Here is a 22,734-nt window from a genome sequence, read left to right as displayed (position 1 = left end):
CAAGTGGCAGAGTGCTAGCCTTGAGCAAAAAGAAGCCAGGGACAGTGCTCAGGCCCTGAATCCAAGGGCCAGGACTGGCCAAAAAGTAAAAAAATAAAAATTAGATCCTATAAAAAAATTAGTGCACAGGAAACTGAAGCAAATGAAGACACACACAATTGCACATGCTCTATGTGCATAGCATGTAAACATGCCTTTAAGGCATGTGATTTAATGACTCCGTTTATGCTTTTTCTGCCCAAATGCATCCCTATTGTCAAGACTGATTTCTAATATATATATATATTCTTTAGTGTACTGTTCTTCTTGATGGAAAAAAATAATATAGAAAGATTTTCTTTGTTGTCCAGACTTCCTGCATACTATGGGAGGTACACTAATACTTTGTAGTCATGGGGTGAAATGGAAGAGGTGTTCATAGAAAGTTTCATGATCCCACAGTGGGTATATAATGGACTTTCTGGAGGAGATGATGTCTGAGTCATGAAAAGGAATAAGCAGTTCATTAAAATAGAAAGGTAGAGGTAGGGGCCCTTCCTGGACACAGCAGGGACAGAACAGGCACTAGAAACACTGGTGAATGTTTGTTGGAATACTGATCTCTCCTTGTTTTCCCAGTCCTGGAGTTTTAGTCAACCATTGTCAGAGTCCAAAAACATTTGAGAGTTCTAGAAACAATTCATAATTAAATAATTTTAATAGATTATGCAAGTATAATTATCCTATTCTTCCTTACTGTTATTTACTTATTGCATCTAATTTATAATTGAAACTGTGTCCAAATTATGCATGTATAGGAAAGAACATAGTAGACAGCAGGTTCAGTATTGGCTACTTTCAGGTATTAGAGAATCCACCACTGATGACCAGTGTATCCCCTGTATTTAAGAAGGGCCTACAATATAGACATGAATCAGTGCCAAGTGAGAATGTGGTAGGCCAGATAGAACAAAAGTTGACTAACTTTAGACTTGGGTGTTGTCAACCTCTAGAGGTATGCACAGCCTCTTCTGTGCTGGAAGTTGTGTTGTTCTATCATTTCTTATGTCCTAAAGCAAAGGTTTATGTCTCCAAAAAATGGTGCTATCAATTACTATTGTATCTCTTGAGGAAAACAACGGGATTGTGCTGCAGAACAGGAAGTACTCCAGGAAAAACATTAAGTAACCAATGGCTATTGCTTTCTTCCAGCTGTCAGTGGAGATGTCTGCCTCAGAGGAATATTGCTACACCTGACCTCATTTTTTAAGAGCCCTGGCTTTGTGGCTTTGTCCAGATCAAAATGGCAGAAAAGGCTCCCCCTAGCTTGAACAGGAAGACATCCAGGTCAACGCTTTCTCTTCCTCCAGAACCTGTGGACATTATCAGGAGCAAATCGTGCTCCCGGAGAGTGAAGATCAACGTGGGGGGCCTCAACCACGAAGTCTTGTGGAGAACGCTGGACAGGCTCCCCAGGACCCGCCTGGGAAAGCTCCGAGACTGCAACACACACGAGAGCCTCCTGGAGGTGTGCGATGACTACAATCTGAACGAGAACGAGTATTTCTTTGACCGACATCCTGGAGCCTTCACATCTATTTTGAATTTCTACCGGACAGGGAAGCTACACATGATGGAAGAAATGTGTGCACTCTCTTTTGGCCAAGAGCTTGATTACTGGGGCATTGATGAGATCTACTTAGAGTCCTGTTGCCAAGCCAGATATCATCAGAAGAAAGAACAAATGAATGAAGAACTGAGGCGAGAGGCAGAGACCATGCGGGAGCGAGAGGGAGAAGAGTTTGATAACACCTGCTGCCCTGAGAAAAGGAAGAAACTTTGGGACTTGCTGGAGAAACCTAACTCTTCAGTGGCTGCAAAGGTATGAAAAGCATGGGCAAAAAAGGGGGGGGGGAGGTATCTAAGTTGCAGGGGTTTAATTTTCTCCATCATTTTGGTGAAAAAGAACAAAACACAGCTACCCAGTGAGATATCCTATCTAACGTCTTAACCTAGTCTATAGAAATAGTCAATCTTTCTGGGTTTTGTCATAAAATGGTATAATGTGTTCATGGATATTATCTTTCTAGTAATAGGCCTGAAAAACAAGGTATGGAAAAGATTTTGGTTTCCATGTTCCATGCAGTGATGGTGACTTAGTAATTAAAGAGAAAGCCCTTAACCAGACAAGTTAGACACTGTTTTGCAGAAGACCAGGATTAAGGCTCCATCTTGGACAGAGGGAAGATGCTGTCATTGGAAGTTGAGTTGTCTCCTTGATTGGTTCTGTAGAGGTTCAGGGAAGGGGAGGAAAATATGGTCTTGTATAGCTCAAAGTGCTGTAGGTCACATGCCAAAGTGAGGAGCTGCATTACAAAGCTTAATCATTCTTTAGAGTCAACCTACAGAATGTACATCCATTCACTTCTTGTTGTGGTCTCTAATATAACAGTGCTGTGTCTGATGTTGGTTTATAATTTTTTTAAGTTAAGTAAGGTATTGCTATTATCTCAAACTTTTTACAGTGTTTGCTTAAAGATTCATTTGTATTTTTTATCATACATGTATATAACTAAATCTCACAGTCAAAATTTTGTTACACATTTCAGTATGTAATTCAACTATATAATGTTTATCTAATTTTGTCTAAGACTTTGTTAGTGCAAACTCATATTTACTTCATATGCTAGTTCTGTATTATAATATGAATGATAAGATTTATCTTCGGCTGTAGATATTTATACATGAGAGATGAATGGGATGGAGAGTGTGTCATTGTATAACCTCTTACAGGTTTTTCAAATATCCTCCTTCTTATAAGTAGTAGTAGTAACAAAGGCGTAGTAGTCCATCAAAGCCTTTTGATGAGAAATTAAGATTCTACCTAATAATCTACAACATAATGTAAAAAAAACCCAGAAGATGAACATAAAACTGCTTCTTGCATTGTTCCATTTGTCTGAGTTTGTTTCTGTTTGCCTTCTAAAGGCATTTATTTCTGATAGGACTTATACACAAATGGAACAAAATTTCTTTTGTATAAATTAAGACATACATATTTTATGGCAAATAGAGGGTTTCAACTAGGGTGTCTTTGTGGTCATGAATCTTTTGTTTATCTTCATTTTATCAGTAAGAAAGAAATAGTTGTGGAGCAGCTGTGGCTTTGGTTGTTGAAAGATTCTGTTCTTGTCTATGTCAAGTGCTCAGTTACATACTTGAGTATGGAAAGTGTGAGTATGAAAGTGTAGAATGAATTTTGGAGTGAATCAGATGGACCTTAGATTTAAGTGGATATTGCAAACATTAAATTAACTTTTTCAAGACTTTAAGGAACTGAAAATACTGTTTATTTTCCACTACAAGGTATAGAAGGATTTAGCTATGTAACAATGAGCAGCTAAATCAAAGAAAATTTGAAAGGTTACCATACTCATATTAATATAAAAAGTTATTTACATTATTATAAGTTAATTACTGTTGCAGTAAAGTACTTTAATTATATATGTATTTTGTCTTAAAGAATTTTGGAATAGATCAATAGCCTATTTGCCAATTGAGGAAATGCATTTGATTTCTAAGTTTTGAAGCAACAGTTATCCATCCATCCCTATGAAGATAAAGTTGATAATGACCTATTAAAATACGCCATTAGGTTCCTACGTATCAGCCAATTTAAAGTTTAAATTATGCATTTATGTATAGATAAGCTATCTACCTACAAACTCCACCCAAACTCCACTGATGTTTCAGAATTTCACAGAGCATAAGTAGTAAATTTTCCTTTACATTATTGATGAAGCAAAGTGAATCTTTGCTACTGTAAGTAGATTATTTTATAAAGGACTTAAGTTTGTTCATTTAAACCTCTACACTTTCTTCTCTGAATGGTGAAGTATTATGGAAATTATTTACATTTGCTAGTGTAGTCATTTAGTAAAACTACTGCTCATTTGTCTGAGATTTCAAGCCTTAAAAAAATTAGCTCCATATGATGCCTTATGTAAACCACAGACTTTTTCTGCATACTTCTCAAGTCCTATAACTTGTTATTTTTCTGGAGTAATTCTTAGTGTGGGGAGGGTGCTAATGCAGGTATGTGTGAATAGTATTTTCGTAACTTAGAACAAGTGTTTTATTATAGCTGCAGTAGGATGATATGCCAGCCCTCACTTTATATTATGGATGCATCAGGCTTCTAAATATGCATGAAGCTGTTATGTAGGATTGCATGGAATTTCTGCAGTCTTCGTTACTGGTTTAGAACCTGAGAGATCTTTAGGGGGAGGTAGCTAATTACCTTACTTTTGTGTGTTATTCAGTTTGGTCATTTACTTGAACATGTGCTCCAGATAGGCCATATGCATTAAAATAGAAACCTAGGAAATGAAACATGGTCCTTTCCCTTCTCTCTAAAATTGAAAACTGTTCTTTTGTCTTCACCAAGGATTTCATATTATTGGAAACACTTGTTTCTTTTACCTATTTGTTTTTCTATATTTTAACTTGTCTATAAAATTATAAAAGTTAGTAGATTATTTACCAAATCTATTTGCCAAGGAAAACCTTTTTATCAGACATTTCACAAAAGGTTAAAATACATGTTTGTTTTTATGGGATAAATATTGAATAATTAAATAATAATTGTTCAGTTAGACACAGTGCAAGACATCTTGCCCCAACATACTCTACTCTTGGATATGACTATGGCAATCATAATTCAGCCTTTATAAAACAGGATATCTGCTATCATGCACAGAGTCACATTATTAACTGAATTTTCTGATGTTAATTACTGAGGTAAAGCTAAAATAGGATTTAGGAAGATAGTACATTTTCAGCTTTTATCTTTAAAAATTAGTATTTGTGCCTATGCACCAGAATATAATTGTGCTTTTTCCCAAAATATAACAAGGTAAATAGACATGGTTATTTGGTGGACAGGAATACCACTCAGTGTTAGTCTAGTGTGTTTATGGCCCTAGGTTTGATCCCAATCACAGCAAAACACCAAAGGAAAAAAAAAAGAAGAAACAGTTCTTTCTTTTTCTTAGGAGCCTGGTGTGATCTGGTCATAGAACCCAAATTTATGTTTTATTAGACAGAATTTATTGTCTTTCTATTCTATCAGTGTATCTGGATATACCCTCATGAAGAGATAATGTATAAAGTTTAAGCTTGAGACTGATCATGAGCCTGTGACCAACCCACACTGGCTTAGGAAATGGTTGGGACCCCTTGTTGACTCTGATCCACCCAGTGGACTGCACAAAGCTTACCTGGCTGTGAGTTTCTTGGGCAGTGACATGGAATTAGATTGGATTCTGTACCTTTTCTAGGCCAGGCCAATTCTATCAGTCCCTAAATTGGAAACATTTTTTCCTTCTTAGCTTCTTCCCAGACAAACTTCATTTCCTGAAATTCCCCTGTAAATCCTATGTGTAGAGACTTCAATCTGAGAGTCCTTCAAGAGCCTCGAAGTGAAATGGGTCCTGTGGCCCACAGTATCCTCAGGCTCAGGATGAGAAAATAGTCACTAAGTAATAGAAGCACCTGAGATGAGACTTGACTCTAAACACCTAAATCTAGTCAAGGACTAAGGAAATTAGCTGGGCCTCATATACCCACACAGACAAGCCTGCACCTCCACCTGGGAGTGAAGTGGGTGGGGTGTCAGGACAATGCTGGATATAGGCTGATCTAAGGGTGTGGGACATGGAGGAAAACTGAACTAAAAGCAGCCCTAATCTGATACAAGTAGAAGATAAAATCGGCAGAAATATATTCGTTTATCAGAACCAGATGGAACCACCCAGTAGATGTCCCAGGACTCTCAAGGTTCAGGGCCTTGGGTGTTATCCTCTCCTCAACTTCCTCTTTAATTCACAGCTATATCTTTGTCCATTTCCCTATTGTCTACTTCCTTCCTTCTCCTGTTGCTTCTTTCTCCTTCCTACTCCTCATTCTTCCTCTTTTCCTTCTCACTTACTCCCATACTTTTATAGTCAAGAAATGGCCCCATTTTCATGAGTGGCTCCTTTTTCTTGTTCTCCTTCTCTATTCCCATCTCATCTTGTCTGTCAGGAAATAGGAGGCAATGATTAATTAGAAAAAACCTTTTCAACCTGTTTTCACTTAGAACACCCAAAAAGTAAAAATTAATTAAATTTCTCCCTTAAGAGAGGAGAGAAACTAAATACCAAAGAATAACATGGAAGGAGTTGCTATCAGATAGAGTGGAGCTTAGAGGGAAGCAAATGATTGGATTGTCTAAGTTTGTTTGACCTCCTTCCATAGAAACAATTTCCCTCCTTGAGAGCATAATTGCTTCCACTAAAAATATCTGGTGTACAAAGGAGGTGGCCATGTACCTGCTTCTGGCTTTTTTCCCACCGCACTCCACATGGCCATCGTGTTACACCTAAAGCAAGCTTAGAAAGAGCAGGCTTAGATCAGGGAGACTGGTGGCAGAGGTAGAGTCTGTGCCTTAGCTCCCTTGGTCTGGAGAACCAGGAGTCATAGTTATAAGCTGTTGGGTTTTTATACCAATGATAACTCATTGAAATCATCTCTTTCACTGACTTGATTGAAATGTTAACCTTTCATGCCAAATGATAGTAAAGAAAAAAATAAACCAAAATGAAGCAAAAATTGTGAGTTTACCAAGATGAAAGAATGGATAACATTCTTATTCTCTTATAGTAGATAGATCAATTATTCTAATTGAAAAAAAGAAGAAGAGAGGTATTGGAAAAAAACCATAAATGACTTCCTTTTAGTTTAAGAAGAGGAGCATGCTGTACTTGTGGGTACATATACAGGCAAGTGGGCTCTAACTTTAGCTTTATGCCTTTCTTTGGGAAAAAACATAAAATGACAAACAGTAGTCATTAAAACCATAAATGGACCAAAATAGACCAAAAAGATGAACTGTTGTAGTGTGAGCAATACAGAAGTTTATCTGTATCAGGTGTTGCTGTGTAGGTCTGTAATTCTTATGTAGGATTGGTGATGGGTTTATTGGAATGACAATTCCAATGTTTTGGTGTCCTTCCTCCTGTCTTTCCTCCATCTAGACTGTACAGATTGACCCTTTAGTGCTGTTCCAGTAAAAGATCACAAGAGTGCCCACCAGTAGATGGAGTTTCAGAGAATTTGGCCAGTCTATAGAAGTTGAGCTTGGGGATAGCACTATTATTTATCTAAGTACAGTACTACTTCCCTCAAAACAGTTTCTCCATTAACTTAATAAATGACTTGACTATCTTACAAGTAATTTTTTTTCAGTGCTGGTGATCCAACTCATTCGCTTTGCAATGCCAGGCAAGTTCATTGCCACTGAACTACATCCTGAATATTCTTGGGAATGGATAAAAGAAGAGAAATACTAATGAAACATGTAAATTTTTCCTTCTTTATTTCTTGGTTACATTTGAAGAAAGACCATCTTGATTTATAAGCAGTATTTTCCATCATTTAAAACAAAATCATTGGTTTCCATTCATATAAGAGAAGACCCTCAAATTTCCTTTAAATTTGATTTGTAAATCTCAACAAGTAATTATCATTTTCAAAGCAAAGAGAAAAAATAATGAGGAGCTCTGTCTACATTACTTAACATGATCACAACCCAGAATACATTGGCAGTATTTGAATATTCTGGCTGTGAAAATCCATGTACAATGCTTGCTTAATAACAGATTTGTTTTCCTTATTTCAAGTGAGAGACTTTATAAAGTGAATAATCTGCTATTTTAGGTAAGCATAAGTATTATGAAGGAATGGTCACAATATTTAACACTCTCCACTTTGGAAGACTCGAGAAGGATTTGAACAATGTGTTTGATCAAGTGCTCTTAGTTTTATCTCCCATTTAAAAAGGAAGATGACAAATGAATGCTTTTAAAATGGGAAGGAAATTCCCATGGCACAGGTACCTCGACCTCAGATCGCTTTCCTGTGTTGTTTACCTTTAAGCATTGATGTTTGCTAGTAGGATTTTGGTCTGAAAGTTTGTCCAGTTGTTTCATGAAGTTGCTTCCTTTCCTCACTGGGGTAGTCATAATCTCATCCATATTTAGTTGTATTGTTACTAGTTTAGCTTTTTCTGCAGCATGTTAGAGAGAATCCAGACTGTCCTTTTATAAGGATTGATGTATGAATACACATGATGTGTATTGGCCTCTCTATCCTCATTCTACTCATTAGCACTGTAATATGATACAGATACAGCCATTAGTTGTCCTGGAACATTGCATGAAAAGATAATATTTTAAATTTCATTGATAGTTTCCATTTCATTAGCCACCTTTATATCTTATAGAAATATTTGGCATATAACATAAAATGAAATGATTGCCTTATAGAGAATCCATTAATATGATTGTTTTTATGGTATACTGAATTAGTATTATTGAATATGACATATTACTCATAAAATATTAAATATTTTCCTGAATCTCAAATATTGAATAAATTGAATCATCACAGATAAAAACATTTGAACACCTTATTTATTTTTAATCCTTCTGCATTTCTGCCTTGTTCCACAAAAATAAAGGCAGACTACACAGAAAAAATGCAGGGCAAAAAATAGAACTAAGATAAAATATATTTTAAATTACCATAGTAACTGGGTAATGTTTCATTTTCTATAAGATATTTTAAATGATTTTAAAAATGACAATCTTATAACATTGAGAATTTAAAATTCTTAAGCAAACTGTGTGCTCATAATTAGAAAAAACTTACTTCTCCAGCCCTATTGAACATTTTTGAGTGACCAATGACCAGTCATTCTTAATGCAGGGTCTGCTTTTGGAACAGTCACTTGAATTAACCATTCTGATAAAGGAAGATGTTTTCAAAATAATTAACACAGTTGATTCTGAAAGAATTACTTGAATAAAAGTTTCATTTTGGTCTAAATATTGCTATATAGAAAAACCAGCTGCTTCATCAAGTAACTGGATTTCAATAGACTTATGTTTGAGACATTGATTTGGCATGGCTAATTTTACCCTAGTTGAGAATAACCCCAGAGTGCCATGACATTTAATAGTCTTTAATGATGTATGTGATGTATGTGCAGTGTAAACTTCAAGTGAAGTTAATGACGGCTAATGAGTGAGTTTAGTTGGCAACCTAGCATTGTCAGATTATTTCAATTTGTGTTTTACCCTCACTGTTGGGTATGCTAACTCCATTAAATGTTAGTGCACTTCAAAGGGAAATTACATAGAATGGTAGAGATTTATAAAAAAAAATTAAAACATATCCCTCATTAAGATTATCTAATCTGGCTAGGAGTAATGGTGCTTGACTATAACCTTAGTACTTGGAAACAGAGGGAGGAGAATCCCAAGTTCAAGCCCAGCCTGGGCTACATACTAAGACATTTTAACAAGAAAGAAAAAAGAAAGGAGGAGAAAAGAAAGGAGAGAAAGAAGAAGGGAGAAAGGGACGGAGGGAGGAAGGGGATGGGGAGAGGAAAGTGAGGGGAGAGGTGAGAAGGATAGAGGATAGGAAAAGAAAGAAGAGAGGAAAGAAGAGAGAAGAAGGGAAAGGATGGGAAGGGAGGACAGGAGGATTTAAATATTGTAAGAGTTGATAGTTACAGGAAGTCACTCTTTTTCACCATTAGCCTCAATTAAAGCTCTTCCCACACCAACAGTGAGAAAGGGAGGGAGCAAGAGATCCCCAGGCATCAACACCAAGTATGTTTCAAATGGCTTGTGGAAATTTAAGGCAAGATGCATTTCCTGTGTCTGCCAGAGACATCAAGTCCCTACCCCTTGTTCCTCATTACTGACATCACATGGACTAGATGATGAGCTTTTAGCTTATAATCAGAAGTTTGAAGGACATGAAACTGAGCCTCCTCTCTGATTGCTGTGCCAACCTTAATTAAGACATAACCAAGAGAGAATTACTCAACTAGACAAGGACCAATGGGAAACAGAGAACTGTAGTAACTGATAGGTAACAAAAAAGTGAGAGCCAAAATGCACATTTTCACCTTTAAGATTTTCTAGGAGGCACTGAAATCTAATATCTGAACCATATCATCTTGGAATCTATATATTATTTATTATGACCATGTCTATATCTAAGTTGACTTTTTAACAATTAATATGAATGGACATTTTTTCTTAAATTGCCATTTTAATGTTTTATGAAGTTTGAAGTAAAAGAAGGCCCCTAGAGTCAGGCGCTAAGGAGGCTGAGACCTGAGGATCACAGTTCAAAGTCTGAGACTTAGCTCCAATTAACCTCTCTCCCCTCTCTCTCTCTCTCTCTCTCTCTCTCTCTCACACACACACACACACACACACACACACACAGACACACACACACACGTTGGAAGTGTAGCCATGGTTCAAGTGGTAGAGTACTAGCCTTGAGGACAAAATCTCAGGAACAGTACCCAGACTCAGAGTTCAAGCCCCTGGAATGGCAGAAAAAAGAAAGAAAAGGAAAAGAAGGCTTCTGGATATTGATAAAGGAAAGCCCATTAAGTAGATAGATACAACTTCTATTTGTAGTCAAGTTTCTGTGTGCAGGAGCAGCCTTCTCTGGGTGATTCCTGAGTTAAATCTATTTGTTGAGTACATGTATGTGTAAGCGTGTGTGTGTGTGTGTGTGTGTGTGTGTGTGAGAGAGAGAGAGAGAGAGAGAGAGAGAAAGAGAGACAAAGATCTCATACACATGGCCATCTCCCTACTAGAACATGTTATATAAAGGATTCACCTGCAGAAAACCACAGTGAACTTCCACATGTGTGATAATGTAATATAGATACAACTTTGCCATCCAAATGGGAAAGCACACTCAGAAAGAAACTTTTGTGATAATTTGATCAGATATGACATTCCATGGGAAGAGCTCTAATGGTCTAAGAATAGAAGAAGAAGGTTCTTCATTCATTGCGAGGATTTTGTTTCAGGACGCTAGAGGTCATTGTCACCCTGGACTGTATGATTAAACTCATGTCTCATCTAGTCATTCCTGAAACAACCACAAGTGTTGAATGCCACTTTAAATAGATGCCTTCAGTCTATGTCACAGTGGCTCCAAGGACAATCAAGAGATCCTAGCACAGTTCAGACTGGAACTGCCTGCAAGCAACACCTTTCATGGCAATAACCCTCAGGACATTTGCACAGGTGAAGAATGACTTTTAGCCATTGTTTTAGAACTAATCAGTGTAAAACCTAGAGTACAAGCCAGGCTCTGGTGGCTCACACCTGTAATCCTGTCTACTTAGAAGGCTGAGATCTGAGGATCATAGTTCAAAACCCTGACATCAAAATCCGTGAGACTCTTATCTTCAATAAACTACTCAGAAAAAGCTACAAGGAGCACTGTGGCTAAAGTGGTAGAATGCTAACCTTGACCAAAAGAAGCTCTGGGATGGTGCCTGGGCCCTGTTTTCAAGCCCCAGGGCTGGCAATAAACAAAACCAAACCAGAAGTAAAATTTTGGATATTGAGCTGCATTTGTCTTATCTGCTGTCACCTAAGTCAGCTTTTCAACCACACTGATTCCTCAGAAATTGATTTCTTTTTGATACTCACATTTTGGCTTATATCCCAGGGTTATATCTGTTTGGGGCAATGTTGATTCTTTTTTTTTTTGGCCAGTCCTGGGCCTTGGACTCAGGGCCTGAGCACTTTCCCTGGCTTCTTCCCGCTCAAGGCTAGCACTCTGCCACTTGAGCCACAGCGCAGCTTCTGGCCGTTTTCTGTATATGTGGTGCTGGGGAATCGAACCTAGGGCCTCGTGTATCCGAGGCAGGCACTCTTGCCACTAGGCTATATCCCCAGCCCGCAATGTTGATTCTTCTACATTAATGTCAGTGCATATTATTCCAACCAGAATTTAGTTAAATTGAGAATAAATCAGTGCTACTATCAATGATGTACCACCACAGGTGTATGCTGCGATAAGTTTTCTGTGTTTGATTCATACAATGGAAATTTTTACCTTGAGAAACTAGTGGAGGCCCTGCATAATATCATTGAGTTGAGCAACCTATTTTACTTCAATGAAGTTTTTAGCATAGAAGCAGAAAAACATTGGTATGCAATCTTGTTTTTCAAAAGGTGATACATTTGTTGTACTACAGATGGAATGAGCTAAATATGCAGTGAAGGAAAATATGAATAGAGTAGGCTAAAATCAAAGGTAACATGAATTTGCCATTTTATATTTGCTATGTTAAAATGGTAGCACATTCTATTATATTACTTAAATGAATTCTGCAGGTGTAAAAATTAGTGTATTACATAAGTAAGGTTCATTATGAATAAAATGTCTTAAGCACTACTCTTTATTTTTTAGTCTGTAGCACATGAACAAATATTGCACATATTTTAAACCACCTGGAACAGTTTCAAAGTGCTAATCACTTCCACTTTTTTCCCCAAAGATTTTTTTATAGGTTTGCATGATTTACAGGGAAGCAAATTGTTTTCATGGGTGTATTTGAACATCATACCCATTTCATTTATATACATAAAGAAAGAAATATTCTATTATAACTGAAAAAAATGTTTTGGACTCTAAGTTTTCCTGTCTTTGTTGATACATTTGGAGTATACTAAAACCTCAGTGAACGTTTTCCTTTTGCTGTACTTTGATGGATATCTTAAAATAAGTGAGCCCTGGGGCTGGGGATATGGCCTAGTGGCTAGAGAGCTTGCCTCGTATACATGAGGCCCTGGGTTCGATTCCCCAGCACCACATATACAGAAAATGGCCAGAAGTGGCGCTGTGGCTCAAGTGGCAGAGTGCTAGCCTTGAGCAAAAAGAAGCCAGGGACAGTGCTCAGGCCCTGAGTCCAAGCCCCAGGACTGGCCAAAAAAAAAATAAAATAAAATAAGTGAGCCTTGCTGCATTTTCTGGAGGCACAGATAGGAGGATCATGGCCCCAAAAGGCCAGTCAAGGCAAAAATTAGAAGGGCTCCATCTCAATTTAAAAAAAAGCCAGAAATGGTGATTGTGCTTCTGAAATTCCACGTATGCAAGTAGTATAAGTAGCAAGATACTGACCTGAGCCCATCACTGAGTTAAAAGTGCAAGAATATGTTCCCCCAAATAGGAAAAGCAAAAAGAATGCTAGAGTCCTGGATCAGTGGTATAGTGAATGCCTGCCAAGTAAGAGGCCCTGAGTTTAAAACCTAATATGCCCTCCTCCCAAAAAACTTAATGAGACCCTGTCTCAAAAATAACTTGGGCATAATGATCCTAGATACTCAGGAGGTGAAGGCAGGAGGATCATGGCTCAAGGCAAGAGCAGGGAAAAGTAAAATAAATGAAACTAGAGAACTACTAAAGGCAAAGAATGAAGGGCATGGCTCAAGTGGTAGGGCACGTGCCTACCAAGTGTGAAGTTCTTAGTTCAAATCCTGGAACTGAAAATACAAGAATGAGCTTGAAGATAAATAATACCAAGACTGCTATTCTGACCCAACAGGATCTAAAATACTTGCAGAGAAGATTGAATACCAAGGTACTCATTGCCACCAATGAAAACTGAGAAAATAAATATTTTTCACAGTGTAATTTAGCCAAAATATAAAATGTTTTTCTTACTTTCTCTAAGCTCTGGTTTTCTTTCTTCCTGAAAAGCTTAGTTTATCCTGCTTGGTCTTTCTATTTTATCTACATGGATGTGTCTGCTTTTTTTTTTTTTTAATCTTAAATCATCAGAGGCTGAAATGCGGCAGACTTTTCTCTCCTGAAGTCTTTGAAATCATCTAGATTGTTCTCTTCCTTTCCTTTGAGAGAAGCAGATTCTTCATTCTCCCTACACTGCCCTTTCATCCATGAACTCTGGCTTCACCCGCTCCTCCAGCATAGCTGCCAAGCTCCCTAGAACCTTCTTTCCCTTTTGAGCAGAAATTTAACTCTAGGGGAAGAGTCTGTGGTTTGTGGAGACCCAATATAGTAACAGATGGTTTTATTAGCTTGTGTTTCCAATGTCCTCTATGAAGTATAGATACAACTTTCTGGAAAGTCATCAGACCATTCATTCTCTCTTCTTACTCTGAGACCCATTTGTTTATCATAATTATTTTTCCTCTGACAACCAGGAAAAATGAGCCTTGTTTCCTGCAATCCAGGACCATGAAATAAAAACACATTCTCTTGTTCCTTCTATAATCTCTATGACCATCCTGAAAGAGCATGGGAGAAAGAGTTGATATTGACTGTTTACTGTGTTCCATAAGAGAATGGGAGCATTTTTCATGCTGACTGACTCTTCACAACAGGTATAGGAAAACATTTTCTATAAAGCTCCAGATCGTCAATATTTGTAGCTTTATAGGATAGGAGGTCTGTACTGCAACTACTCAACTCCCCATGTGGGAACTGTGAGAGAGAAATCATAGACCATACACTCACATCTGGACAGAGCTGGGTCCCAATGAAACAATGAGTTGGATGAAATTAACTCAGTCTTATTTTCAGACAGCTACTTTGTGTCGGCACCACAAAAACACATCATTAGTCCCACTGTACAGATCAGGGAGCTGAGACTCAGGAATATCACATCTGTAGTATCCCAGGCTAAATGGCATATTAGTGTCTATATCTACTTGGCTCCAAACCCAGATTTTCCATAATGCTTCGTCCTGTCCACTTGTATTTTTATTTTCTTTGTTACCATGTCCATCATTCCTGTCACTCTCTAATAGTTCTGGGAGATACTGGTTCATGACTTCAAATCATCTTACTATTGCATTCCTTTTGTTGTGTACTTCAAGACAACTGCTAATCACATATCCTATGCTAAACTCATCACATCGTGAAGTCTGTTAGTGTATGGATAAAACTAATTTATCCCTGGAATCTTAAACTCTGGTGAAAACCACAGAGCCTTCTATGTCCTACTTAGTCTGTATTTTTTCTCTATCAAAATTTTTTGCCTTTACTTATCCTATTTATTTTCTTTTTTAATTTTATTGTCAGGTGATATACAGAGGGGTTACAGTTACAAATGTAGCATAGTGAGTACATTTCTTGTCCAACTTGTTACCCCCTCCCTCATTTTCTCCCACTTTCCCTATTCATTTTTCTCCATAGACCACTGGGTACACTGCTGTGGTCTAAACTTTGGTCATCCCATACTTGGATTATTGCATTGAGTTACTAATGACTTTATCACTTCCTCTTTCTTCCTTCCTCCCCATTTGTAGCGGATTCTCCATCTAGCCAAAAGAATATACCTATTAAAACATGTCTCTTATGATCACTCTTGAACTAACATCCCCAGTAATTCTCCATTGCTTGCTGCCCAGGTTGAACTATTTGGCACTCTATTTAAAAAAAAACCCTTCCTATCCAGTGATAATCCTGACTACTCCCCAGGTGCATTGCTCTCGTGTCTCTGTCTACTTGCCACGGTTGAAAATCGGGCTTTTCTCTGGACAATTATTTCATTCACTCAATAAGCATTATTTGCACATAGCTGTGAACATCCAAGAATGAACATCATCATTTTTATCATTTTCTCAAAGGTGCCTATGCTAGTTAAGCAGAGCTCCCTAGATCTGATACTTTTACACATCTGTGATCACCACTGCTTCCTTGCCCTGGAACATTTCCCTCATTCTCTGTCCTTCCTTGGTGTCTTAGCTCATATATTGCTCTTCTATGAGTCTGCCCACTCTCTCCTCCCTGATTTTCCCCCTAGTTTTCTCTTCATTCTTTCAGCTTAGATAGTCTATCTGTGCTTTGCTCATCAACTTTGCTAGGATATGACACTTTGCGGAATCGTATCACCTCTCTTATCTTCAGTACTTGGTAATTCCCAGCACAGGAAATACTCACTTCCTCCCACTGAATAGCACTGAAAGGCAAAAAAAAATTAGCAAACTATTGTGTTTCACAATATTTTTATTTCTCTGTGAAGATTAAACAACAGAGATAGAGAGGTTGAATGCCTCACTCTAACCATTAGACTGGGCATTGCTGTTTGGGGTTTCGGGTGGTAGGGGTTCTTTTGTTGGTGGTGGTGTTGTTTTTTGCAATTTAAGAAAGATGGATATCTTATCAATTTTAAATAGCTTTATGTTTTTAAAAATGAGCCAAGAGCAACAGAAGCCTTTTCCTTCTTCACATTGTATGAATTCTAGAATAGCAGTGCTGGCTGCTCTGTATGCTGAAGAGATTTTGCAAAGAAAGGAATCAGGTGCTGCTGAGAAGCAGGCTTTCAGATGCTTGCTTTTCTAGGGTTGTTCATCTGTGTTACTTGAATACTAGGTTCCAACTCTTGTCATAGGAAAATGTAGCCTTATGTAGGTGGCAAGAGTGCTTGATCTGACCCCAGGCATGGGCGATCTTTCCACACCATTAACAGGTACCAGGACTATTCCCTTACATTCACCTTCTGAGGACTTTGACTCAAGTGAGGTTTATGAAGCAGATTTGCTGTGCACTGGTTGCTACTCTGTCTGGGTAGAGTAAGACAGACACCCTCACACCACTGCCCACATAAGGTGTGTGGAGCCAGTACTTACACAGGGGCAGCAAAGAACAGTAGGAACCTAGGATTCAGGGTAAGCTGGCTATGCATGATCCAGAAAAGCTGACCAGGGTGCTGAGAGTTTTGTCTGGATATGCTCCATTTCTGCCACAGCTGAGGGACTTCAGAAAGCAGACTGTTCTGGGTTTTACATCCAGGGACAAAGTGACTCGCCTAGGGAATAGAACTTCCTGTTTCTAAGGAACAGAGAATCTCCTTTTTCAGGATGCTGCCCCCCAAAATCGTTCTAAAATCATTTTTGAAAGGCTAAAGTGATAAAGAAGGGCATATAGGTTAACTCAAGAAAGTTACCCTGAATGGACCTTCTTGCTCAGAAAGCACAAATATAGATAAACCTAAGATTTGGTGTCTTCTGTGAAAAATTGAATAGAATCTGAAAAATAAATAAATTTATCATGGTGTAATATGAAAAAGGTTGGGAATCCTTATTCTTCTTAAAAAATAGAACAGTCAGAATATTAGCAATTTAGGAGAATTGCTTTATTATAATAACATATTTTGTGGAAACTTCTCAGTTGACTTTAAATAGAAATTAGACACCTATTTCTTTGTCAAAAATGCTTGTGATTCATGTGTCACTTAGTTATCAAGTATGCTCAGATATTCATATTCTCATATTTCAGGTGATACTGATAGGGTTTTTCTAACTTAGATTTATAGAAAGAGCCTTAGTCAATATCTTAGTGTCAAAAAAAAGAATTTTAGTGAGATAATTGCTGATAATAATATTGTTTACATTGGTTAAATCCTTTGAACTGTCAGATTTGTATTGGAGATATTAGTAACATATTCTAATTTAATTATCTCAAATTCTGTTACAGTGAGGCAAAAATAAATTTTTAAATGGATTTGCAGTTAAGCTAATTATCTAGGTATTAACTATAGGAAAAATAATTTTTGACAAGATTACAAGATAGACAACATTGGCAGACACTAAATAGCCAGAAAATGTTTTGTATATGAGAAAATTCAAGTAAACTTCTATTTATATGTTATTTAGAATGTCAGGAGCAGAAAGGCACAACCCTATGTGCATCTGATCATACACCATAATATTTATTTAAATGAACTCCAGGAAATGGAAACAAGAGAATTTTTCTTTTTTGCTCTTTTTTGTTTTCTTTATATATTGTTTACTTGTCTATATGTCTTTGGGAGTGTAAGGGAAGGCACAGAAATAGAAAGATAAAGGGTAAAGAAATACAGCCATGATACTCACTGGACACTGTAATGAAAATGAAATATACAACTTGTGGGTGGGATGTGAGGAACAATGGAGAGAGAGAGAAGGAAGGGGTAACATTGTCCAAAAGAATATGTACTCATTGCCTGACATATGTAACTGTAGTGGCCCTGTTTTTAGCATTTTCAAATAAAAGTAATAATAAAGAAAGGATAATGTGGATGTTAACTAGTAGAGAAGGTCTTGTGACCAAGAGGGAGGTAAGTAGGAGAATAGAGTATTGTTTGGAGAAGTCGGAATAAGCAAAACAAAGGCAAAGGATGAAGAAGTACTGGCTACCTGCTCAGGCATCACACAGACTGGGAGTAAGAGTCAGCTGAAATGGAATGGTCTGGGAGGGCCACATGAACTTCCCTGATTTGAGGCATCTGGGAGTTTGTATTTATGCAGAAGATGGTCAGGGATTGGCTCACACATGTCTGTGGTTGCTGGTAAGGGTGTGAGCAGCACATTGGCCAGGAGCACATAACATGCTCAGGGGTAAGATACATTTGGAATGGAGAACTGACTCTGATCCTTAACCAACTTGGTAGCTTTTCTAGGCTTCCGGTTCTCAGTTGAGCAGTAAAGAGGATAGCAATATGGAGCAATATGGTGATTCTAAGAACTGAATGCACTAGTTAGCATAATATCTGGAATACAAACACACTTTGGATATGTTACCAGTGTTGCTCAAATTAATCACTATGAAGAACCAGGCATGGCTGAGAACGTTGCTTAGCAGTAGAGTGCTAGCCTAGCATGCATGAAGCCCTGGGTTCTTTTCCCAGCACCACATAAACAGAAAAAGCCAGAAGTGGCACTGTGGCTTAAGTGGTATTAACCTTGAGCAAAAAGAAGCCAGAAGCAGTACTCAGACCCTGAATTCAAGCTCCAAGCCTGGGAAAAAAAAAAAGACTCAGGCGTGGTGATGTAGGCCTATGATCCCAACTTGAGGAAGTTGGAGGCAGGAAGATTGGCAGTAGAAAGCTAATTTGGGTGACATAGTGAGTTCTAGAGCAGCATTGGCTACACAGTGAGACCCATCTTTAAAAAAATCAAAACAAAAACCAGAAAGAAAATCTAAAAAAAAAAAAAAGAAGAAGAGAAGGACAGGCACCAGGGACTATGCCTTTAATCCTAGCTACTCTGGAGGCTGGGATCTGAGGATCGCAGTTCAAAGCCATTCCAAGCAGGGAAGTTCATAAGACTACTGTCTCCAATTAACCACCAGAAAACCAGAAGAGGCGCTGTGGCTCAAGTGGTAGTGGTAGAATACTAGCGTTGAGATGAAGAGCTCCGGGACAGTGAAGAGACTCAGAGTTCAAGCCCCACAACCAACAAAAATAAATAAATAAACAAATAATAAATAAATAAAAACTCATTAAAAAGAGAAGCTTCCCCATAACTATTTTATGCTCTATTATTGTATTTTTTCTGTATCCTTTATCATTTATTTATATATTATTACTTTTAAATAGTTGTACAAAGGAGTTGCCACTTAACAAAGCAGTTTATGAACACACTGCATTTTGATCAATGTTACCCCTTTCAACATTCTCACCCATCCTTTCCCTACCTTCCCCTTTCCCTCACTCTTCTTAATTTTGTAGGGTATACATTGATTTTTTTGGTACTGCATTCTTCTCTTCATTTCTGTAACCATTTCTCCTTAACTCCAGCCGAGCCCTTTTGAGTCTCTGCTTCCTGGTGTTTATTTTGTTGAACTTTGACTTTGTCTAAGGAATTACGTTATTTGAGTTCTCTCTTGAGTCTACCATATTTAAGTTAATACATTTGCATACCACCCAAAACATTTACTTATAAGTTTAGAAGCTAAATCTGGCTTCCACAAATAAAGGAAACATGAATATTTTGTGCCTCTAGGTCTGACTTACTTCACATAACAAAATTTTTTTCCAGGTCTTAAAAGGTTTTTTTTGACATATGGATTCTTTTGCTGGGAAAAATAGAAAATAAAAAGAATTAACTGACCATCTCAGAGTTGTAGTGCAGTATGGTATTTGTATTCTGATGTTCTGTCCTCCTGATGGTTTCCATTGTGTTAACCACCAATATTAATATAATGGCCTAGCTATTGAGTGGAATTATTATAAATTATTCTTCACAAACATTGTGATTGCTTTGTGAGAGGGAAGTGAACAGTTTATCACTTTGCATTTCTTATTTGAACTCAATGGCTTGTTTTCTTATCTAAGTGTCTGTTACTAGGGTATGAAATTGAACACAGATGATTGACCTTGTAAAGCCATGTCATTATGATACATTAGCAGTGATATGTTTCACTACAAATAATTATTTGGCTGAGGAAGGATGGGATTCAATGTGAATACAGTCTTAGCCATAAAATTGTCTGTGCTGGACCTCAAAAGCTCTCAAGCTTGTTAAAAAAAAGCCATACTAACTAGAGGGTAGCTGGAACACTCAGAAATTCCTGCTCTTAATTTAATTTGGCTTCTCAGGAAGAATTTTAAGACCAAGATCAGGATATAGGATAGCATTTTCCCCCGATGTGTAAATTAATTTAAGTAAAAATCCTTCCACATTCAAAATGAGATTTTTGTTTATTTTAGCATTTAATAAATCATCATCTTGATTAAGAACATACATTACCTGGCCTCATTTCCCTAGATTAGCTAAAGCGATGTGCAGAGCTGTATAATATGACAAGATAATAAATGACTACCTTGCAGATAGAGACACACATAAACTAGCTATATAAAAGGTAGGGAAGATAGAAGGACGGATAGATGGGTTAAGGATAAATAGGGACCATAAAGTGAGGAGAGACTGACAGATAAAATTTCATAACTTAAGGCCTCATATAGTTGAGGGAAAGACAACAGACTTTGAACATTATTAGTGCTGAAGAAAATAGAAAGGGAAGGTATATTTGTTAAATTGCTACCAAATTTCACTTAGTGATGTATTATAAGACACCCCATCCCTTATGCAGGAACATAGGTGGTCCCACAGGAAAGCCAAAAAGTGTCTTTGTAATTGTGATTGACTGAGAAAATAAATAAATGTTGTTTTTCTTGTGTAGAAAGGCATGGTCATGTTCACTCAGAATATGTAAAAAGCATAGAAATACTTTGTTATTTGCTTTGTGGTAATATGTTGTTGGCAAAGCCTACCATCTGGAGCCTTTATTTGGAATGATTGCAGATTGGAAAAATAAAAACTCTTTCCCTTTGTTCTCACTTGTTGCTCTTAGCAGTCCTGTTTTGGATGACAAAGAGTCTGAAGTGGTTAAAAGAACTTTCCCTTCCAGATCATGGCTCTAGGCTCAGAGAATCTGCAGAGATATAGCACCTCTTAGGCCTAAAATAGCTGTGGCTAGAGGTTTCAGTTCAACATGTCATTTTATCTGATTGGTAGCACTTCTTTCGTTATCCTCCCATCTACCCCAATCCCTTTCACCCCCTCAAGTTTCCTAACTTCATTTTCACAATGTACATTGTGAATTGTAATTGTATTTACATGCTGTTCCTCTCTCTATTTGCCTGCCCACTCCCAACCTTAACTCTACCCCACTGAGAGAAGACTTGTGTCAATTCCAGTATTCATTTTGCTAAACTGTTAATTATTCAAAGGGGTTGTGTCATGGACATCAACCCCTTTGTATGCCATACTCAGTTTTACAGTACATATATGCATGAGGTCCTGTATGTGTTTTCATATATGTTTGTGTCTCTAACAACAGGGCCACAATCTTTGTCTCCCAGGGAATAAGGATTGGGTGGTTTAATGTATATCACCTGTGTTAGCTTAATACCTGGCAGATAGCATTTAACAAGGGGAGAGTTCTTCTTACATATTTCTGTCCTTGAAAAAGTGGTCGGATATAAGCAAGAGATGCAATCAGTTTTGCAGTCAATTCCCTAATAAAGCTGAGAAAGTTTGCATATAATTCCTAGGGAATTATGAATAATTCCTAGGGAATTATAATGTACCAATTGAGAGTTTTTTCAAAGAAATTGTCATCTATACATTTATCTACACCTTCTTAGCTGCATTTCCCATGACTCTATTCATTTTCCCAGTTAGATCTTAAGCTATAGGAGCACTGAATCTCTATCTTATTTTCTTTCCTCTATTTAACACACAAATCTATGTTGTGATATGCTACAAATTACCTGAACAAAAATCAATTAATAATCTTTGGGGTAGGAACTATTCATCAGTGGTTAAAAGAAGAAAAAAATTCAAGATTTTACATATGAACAATTACATTTTTTGGTAGTAGAGTTCTAGGATTTTCTATGCCATCTTGGAAAATACCTTATTTCAGCCATACAATGGTAGCTGACATTTGTTTGAATATGTCATTTGATTTTTAAATCTATATTTTCAAAATGAAGGGATCCTGCCAGTGTGAAAAGCAAGTCTTAAGCATTCCAAAGGGTATGACATTTCTATCTAGTCAGACCTTCTCTAAAAATTAATTGCTATTTCTTAATGTTCTCCCTCACTGTAAATAGACTCTTATTAATCCACCCTCATTCCTGAAAAGTGACACCCTGATGTTTTTCCATGTGGAGGAGAAAAGTGTCCACAGTAGCATATGCTTTAGACTCCCCAGAAGGAACTCCTACACTGCCATTCCATGGTCCCCTATCCTCTGTAGAAGAGGAAAATCTTTCCCAAAAAGAACTAATCAGAAATGTGTGGGGCTAGCTACCAACATAGAACCCCCTGCTGTGTTTCCACTCTACTTGAAAAACCATCTCTGATGAATAAAAATATTTCTCTAGTATGTACATAATCTCTAAGATAAGTGAGGTAGCCAAAGTGACAAATAAAATTGAAACTAGTCTGGAAGGAGCAATCTTGGAAGCTAAAACCAAGAAGTAATCTGGAGAAGCAGATATGCTCTTTTCTCACCATACCTCCATTTCAATATGAAGTTACAAGGTTAGAATTGCAGAAGGGACTATACAAATATGTTATCTATGTT

General features: G+C 37.4%; 1 protein-coding gene across 1 annotated transcript in view; it reads left to right on the top strand.

Moving 5' to 3' along the window:
- The first annotated feature begins 1,212 nt into the window (after nt 1-1,212).
- Nucleotides 1,213-22,734, top strand: part of Kcnb2 (potassium voltage-gated channel subfamily B member 2) — a 374,796-nt gene continuing 353,274 nt past the window's right edge. Inside the window, exon 1 of the mRNA XM_048359032.1 lies at nt 1,213-1,861. Coding sequence (XP_048214989.1) covers nt 1,283-1,861 — 579 coding nt within the window. The 5' untranslated portion in view covers nt 1,213-1,282. The remainder of the gene's footprint in view (nt 1,862-22,734) is intronic.

This window comes from Perognathus longimembris, chromosome 12 (assembly GCF_023159225.1).
Source record: "Perognathus longimembris pacificus isolate PPM17 chromosome 12, ASM2315922v1, whole genome shotgun sequence".
In the NCBI taxonomy this organism is placed as follows: domain Eukaryota; kingdom Metazoa; phylum Chordata; class Mammalia; order Rodentia; family Heteromyidae; genus Perognathus; species Perognathus longimembris.
Note: the sequence above shows the minus strand (reverse complement) of the source record. Positions and strands in the feature narration are given on the sequence as shown.